The following is a 6,230-nucleotide window of genomic DNA, read 5'->3' as shown; positions in this document are numbered from 1 at the left end:
CTGTATTTATTGGCACATGTCCAAATCTGAATTTATAAACATACTTCTGATGCATTTATCTACAAAATGTCAGTGTATTCTTTACCTTCACATTTACCTCTGAATGTATATATTTTTCATGTTCTTTCTATTTAAGCCACTAACCTGTAACCTTTAAGCAGTTGTGTTCAAAACCAATATGGCACATGTCCAGACGCTGAGAAGTAATGTTGCAAATCTGAGTGTAAAATGTACTGTCTTGATGATCTACTTTTGTCTTTTACATAAAAATGTTCATATACTCAAGCTTTGTCTAGAGTTTATTCTTCCTTGTAGTTTTGAACCCATGTAGTGTTCATCTATAATTATTTTCGTTTGCAGTTTTAATAAATTGCGAATATATGCATGTTCTCTCTATAACACAAAGCAACAACTAGGGACCAAATCTAAAATGTGTGGTTTTGTTGCCAGATATGCAAAACAAGTCAGATTTGAGAGAAACAACTTTGTTATTTAGTGAATCTTAATTTGTAGGGTTCATGGAAACAAATTTCACTACTGATAAATTTAAGACATATTTAACTACTCTGCTCATAAAAACAAATTTAGTACATGTAACAAGATACCCAAATTTAAAGGAGATTTCTATAGTAGCATAATTCACCTTATACTAAGAATTCCAATCAATAAATGTCAGAGACCAAGTACATTTTCATCAATGTTGTATTTATTTATAATACAAGCCATCCATACCAGTTGTATTGCATAGTAATATTACTTGGATGATTGAGTATTCATAGCTGAAATTATTTTATGGATATTCTCTAAATTGATTGTAGAGTCTGTTGTTTTCACTAGAAGAAGGGGAAAACAATGTTAAAATGAGTAACAATGATAAAAACATCCTACAATCAGAATGCATTTAAAAATCTTTTAAGCTCACATTTTTCAAGTTGCAGTACAGCAATCCAAAGGCCTCAGATTTTTACAGTAGGTATTGAACTGTGCTTGTGTCTTTAAAGCATAGAAACAAATTACATGGCAGGCTGACATGGAATAACATCAGAAAGGCCCAGTCACGGAGTATCAAGTTCATGATCCAAGCTGGCCATGATTTGCTGGTGAAAGAGCAACGTACCAACACTCTCTGCAGATTTCCCCTTCTGTGACAATGATAATAGTATCTGCATGACAGCTGTAGGATAGGACTTCTACTGCTGGTGACACAATCGTGTCCTGAGGTCTGTGGCAGAAACTATTTTCAATGTAATGGTAGGAAAAACATTTGGAGCTATATGAATGTTGATTAGCGTGACATTGATTGCCAACCTGCTCTCATCAGCATCAGACTTGGAACTGTGGGTTGATATGGATAGTCATTGTAACATCAACCTCTTCAAGACCAGATATGGTGCTGACATGCATTCCTGCAAACCGGGTCATCTTAGTATTATTGACAGTTCCTTGGAAGGGCTGCATGGAAGAGGCGAATGAGTGTTAGGGACAAATACCAGGATCTCTGGGGGGGGGTCAGAGGATGAGCTGGAAAGTTCACAGTGAGCAGTGTTGAGGTTGGAAGAATAGGCTTTGTTGGCCGTTCCCAGTGTAAGATAGTCTAACCTACAAGATGCAAAGAAAGCCTTAATGTTCAAGCTGGCCATGATTTGCAGGTGAAAGAGCAACATACCAACACTCTCTGCAGATTTCCCCTTCTGTGACAATGATCATAGTTTCTGCTTGACAGCTGTAGGATAGGACTTCTACTGCTGGTGACACAATCGGGTCCTGAGGTCTGTGGCAGAAACTTTTTTCAGTGCAATGGTAGGAAAAACATTTGGAGCTTTATGAATGTTGATTATTGTGACATTGATTGCCAACCTGCTCTCATCAGCATTAGACTTGGAATTGTGGGTTGATCTGGATAGTCATTGTAACATCAACCTCTTCATATGGTGCTGACATGCATTCCTGCAAACCGGGTCATCTTAGTATTATTGACAGTTCCTTGGAAGGGCTGCATGGAAGAGGCGAATGAGTGTTAGGGACAAATACCAGGATCTCTGGGGGGGGGTCAGAGGATGAGCTGGAAAGTTCACAGTGAGCAGTGTTGAGGTTGGATGAATAGGCTTTGTTGGCTGTTCCCAGTGTAAGATAGTCTAACCTACAGGAGCAAAGAAAGCCTTAATGTTAATTTGGTTTAAAAAAGTGGGTCAGTGATGGTGGGCCACAATTGGGGACCCAAACAATCCCAGCTGAGTCAACCAAGAGAGTGTGTGATGTTGACATCCAAACTACCAAAGGATCTCTGAAAAGTTCACTGATGATGTGTCCCAGTGCATCCACAGATATGTCAATGCACCATTTAAAACGGTAAAATGAATAGTTAGTGGGTTAATGCATGATTCATGATTAAAGTGTATTTTAAGGTTTTGCACACATAATACACACTTCATTTACCTTTAAATATGTTGTTTACTTCATACCAGCTCATGAGGCACAGCATAATGATGAGTATGTAGAGGGAATGATGTTAGCAGAAAATCTGAAAGCAAAATATTTTTATGTTTATGACTTAATTGAAGGGTGTACTATAAAACATTTAGCAAGTTATGTGAAAACCGTTTCTTAAATAACCTTTTTGTATGTAGTTCATATATTTATAGGAGATTTTGAATCTCAGAATGTGCTCATTAGTCTTGAAGTTGTACAAAGCTGAAAATGTATTGTTAGTAGGTTCATCTGTGCTTAGGACCAATAGACAATACATTTATAGTTCACAGATGAGTCATGATGAGAATGTAGATTTTCAGCATCAGTGCATTTTGGTAACCTGAAAATAAAAAAACACATAGTGTTTAAATAAAAGTAAAACTTTAACCATGACAAATTTACAAAAGTTAATAATTCACGGTGATTTATTAGCTGAAAAAATATTTTATTGGACTAAGCAAAACTTTAACATTTAAAAGGTTAAAATAATAGATTTTTATATACAGAGGTAAAATATAGCCTTAAATTGACCTTTTATTGTGGGCTTCTCCATGTTGACTCTTTATGTAGTGCTATGAAATTAGTTGCGTAGGAATGCAGGCAGTCTTTGTTGGACGCTTCTTATGCGGTTTGACCCCCCCCCCCCCCAGTGTTGTATGGATGGCTTGTGCTATGTAGAAATTAAACAGAAGTAATATAAATGAAGTCACCTAAAAATCTGAAACATTTAGTCATTTTGAAATTGCTTTGAAATTTAATTAAATTTATAAGCTATGTGCACAAAAACATTCTCAGCTATACACCAAATACTACAAAAAACGTGTCTGTGTGTAGCTTTGAAGTTCTAGAAAGACTAGGTGTTAAGTGAAATGTAGGACTCTGTGATACCTGGATAAAAGCTGGAATGCAGTTGCTAGTAATCTGGACATCTTTGATTCTTACCATGGTTGGCACTTGGGATATAGAAAGAGAGACCATACAGTAATACAAATATCTTGGAATGGGCATACATTCCATACAAGCAAAATACCTTACATGACTTTCTTCCTTGTTGATATGGTAGTACCAAATAAAACTGATGCATCTTTAAGTAAACCGTTTGATATAGATAGATTAGTAGCATACCTTTACCAGTTGCAAACCTGTACAGCATTTTGTAGACATCACTCTCAGTGTTAGCATCACATTGTAGAACAGACAGACACAAAGACAAATAGACAAGAGAAATCAAAGTCATATAGTGTTCAATATACAAACATATTACCATACTGTAACCAGCACTGCCTCGTGATAACTATAATATGTCGAACTAATTTCAACTGAAATATTTTGCACATCTTTAGCATACACGTGATCTATTAATGTACGTTTTTCAGTTGTTGGATGTTGCACATGTTGACTGTATCCATTAAATTCCATCAACATCCTAATAGTAGATGATGTTATGATATCTTCATTGAAGTCCCCCATAATTAGTTTGGTTCCGGCATGTTTCTCCAGCTCAGCAATGACATGTGATACATTTAGTCGAAACATGTCAATTGGATATGAATTAGGCCTGTACAGCAGTGCAACATTTAAATTCACATGTGGAATTGTCAAGTAGAGACATTCCAAATTACAAGGTTCTGGAATGATGACATTAGAAACCACATTTTGACAACAGTATATTCCAACTCCTCCTCCTCGTTGGTGTTTTAAATTACTGAAAAGCAGACTGCTGTTATCATAACAATTAGCTCTTGGATTATGCTTAAAATTAAATCCTGGTATCTGTACTTCATCTTCCTTGTCTTCAGCTTTTAACCATGTTTCAGTTAAACAAATGCAATCTGCATTCAAAAGCTGTCTGTGAGCTCGAACATCTTGAATGTGAGCTTGAAGACTTTGCACATTATGAAGAGCAATTCTAAATATACCCGGTGTATTTCTGAAACCGTTGTTCTCTAAAGAAAATTTGACCATATTTTTCATTGCTTGCTCAATTTTATCATTGCAATATATGGCAGACTCCTTGAAGTTTTGAATGATCAATCCATCGATGGTTCTCACACGACTCAATGCAACATATGCTTGTCCTGGAGCAAAGATCTTGTCAAGCGATACAACAGCTTTATCTACTGTAAGCCCTTGCACTTTGTGTACAGTGCACGCCCATGCCAATTTCAGTGGAAACTGACGTCTTATGCCACCATCATTTGTGACATGATCTTCTTGTGCTTCAATTACAGTTGCGTTTTTGGAAAATCTCGGCTGTTGGTTTAATCGCTGAACTTTACCAACATTTGGATCATCAAAGACTACGTGAATGGCTGAGGGGAAATCATTGTCATCGTCATCATCATGTTTCTGACTTTCACTTATGTGGACAACAGTGCCAAATGCTCCATTAACAAGGCCATCAGAAACATCCACGTTTTTCTTTAACATTACTCTTGCCCCAACACCCAAGGAAACGAAGGTAGATAAACAAGAGTTGAAAACTTTTGTATGCATTCCAACCTTGGGTTCCATTCGTCCAGTTTTAGGATTCCTCACAAAATCTCGAGCTCGAATACTGATCACATCTGGACAACACTCATGAAGCATGAGCATGTTATATTCATCAACTTCAGAATTTGTAGGAAATATGTGAATATCAGTACATACCTCACCAGTTTCACATTGCTTCAGCATGTTAATGTCACTTAGACTCAGAGATTCATTTTTTTTACGAACTCTCACACGATTTAACATTTCTGCAAAAGATGCATCTTCTTGCCTAACAACATTTGTTAATTCAGCAATTTCAAAGATGTTATCCCAAAGATTCACTCCTTTTGCATCGGCATAGAGGGGAGTACCTTTGACAGGCGGAAGCTGATAGAAATCTCCTACAGCAATAATGCTTACTTTTCCAAATACAGAGTAGTCACCAGTTTGCTTGATTTGTCGCAGCCTGCCATGAACATAAGACAAAAGGTGATGGTCAACCATGGATATCTCATCAATGATCAAGATTTGCAAACAAGCCATTTTGGAACGCAGAGAATTGATTTTGTCATCACTTAAAGGTTGATATGGCAATTTGACATTAACACCAATAGAAAAGGTGTTGTGGATGGTTGCGGCACCAATGTTGTAAGCAGCTACACCTGTTGAGGCACATAAAATCACAGTTCTATCATCAGGGTTATCAGATAGCTGAGATAAGAGCCTACAAGATTCATAATGAATTGCTTTGATTAAATGACTTTTTCCTGTGCCTGCTCCACCTGTAACAAACAAGAAAAATGGTTCAGAATTTTCACCATATACTTTCTGTAGACACCATTTGCGGACTTTGTGAAATACTGCAGATTGTTCAGCGTTTAAAGATCTTAGTAAACTCAATGCTTCATCTCTAGACATTGTAACATTACTAGTATCAATTGTGAATGCAGTTTGAGCATTTGCTGCAAGATCTGGAATAAGTGTGCCAGAATCATCTTCATCTGGCAATACTCGTTGCTTCTTTAGATTTAAACATTCATCACGTTCTTTTTCAGTTTCAGGGCACAATAGAGCCCAAGCATCTTCTAAATCGACACCTTGCTCTAAAAGCTGTTCAGCTCTATTTATTTTATCACTTTCCTTTTCAAAAACTGCTCGATTTGCATCAACAGTACACTTGACACTTGCTAGACTACTTCCACATTTTACAGCACCATGGTTGTAGAAATCTTCATAAGTGTTAAAATTATCTGGTTTCAGCTGCCAATCTTCATAATGTGGTAAAAAAA

The 6,230-nt window shown here is 36.8% G+C and overlaps 1 protein-coding gene across 3 annotated transcripts; it reads right to left on the bottom strand.

The window, feature by feature from the left end:
• Nucleotides 1-688: 688 nt before the first annotated feature.
• LOC129447649 (ATP-dependent DNA helicase pif1-like) lies at nt 689-5,997 on the bottom strand. 3 transcript variants are annotated; one of them, XM_073860819.1, is made up of 8 exons: nt 3,358-5,997; nt 3,001-3,139; nt 2,614-2,809; nt 2,437-2,521; nt 1,858-2,140; nt 1,309-1,771; nt 923-1,234; nt 689-833 (listed from the first exon to the last, which is right to left on the bottom strand). In XM_073860819.1, the coding sequence occupies exon 1, from the start codon at nt 5,857-5,859 to the stop codon at nt 3,730-3,732; it is 2,130 nt and encodes a 709-aa protein (XP_073716920.1). In that variant the 5' UTR covers nt 5,860-5,997; the 3' UTR covers nt 689-833; nt 923-1,234; nt 1,309-1,771; nt 1,858-2,140; nt 2,437-2,521; nt 2,614-2,809; nt 3,001-3,139; nt 3,358-3,729. The 3 variants fall into 3 exon arrangements, with proteins under 3 accessions (XP_073716920.1, XP_073716919.1, XP_073716918.1); XM_073860818.1 differs by having other exon boundaries at nt 923-1,222; XM_073860817.1 differs by having other exon boundaries at nt 923-1,771.
• Nucleotides 5,998-6,230: the final 233 nt, after the last annotated feature.

This window comes from Misgurnus anguillicaudatus, chromosome 22 (assembly GCF_027580225.2).
Source record: "Misgurnus anguillicaudatus chromosome 22, ASM2758022v2, whole genome shotgun sequence".
Classification (NCBI taxonomy): Eukaryota; Metazoa; Chordata; class Actinopteri; order Cypriniformes; family Cobitidae; genus Misgurnus; species Misgurnus anguillicaudatus.
The sequence above is the reverse complement of the archived record's forward strand: the minus strand, read 5'-3'. Positions and strand labels throughout refer to the sequence as shown.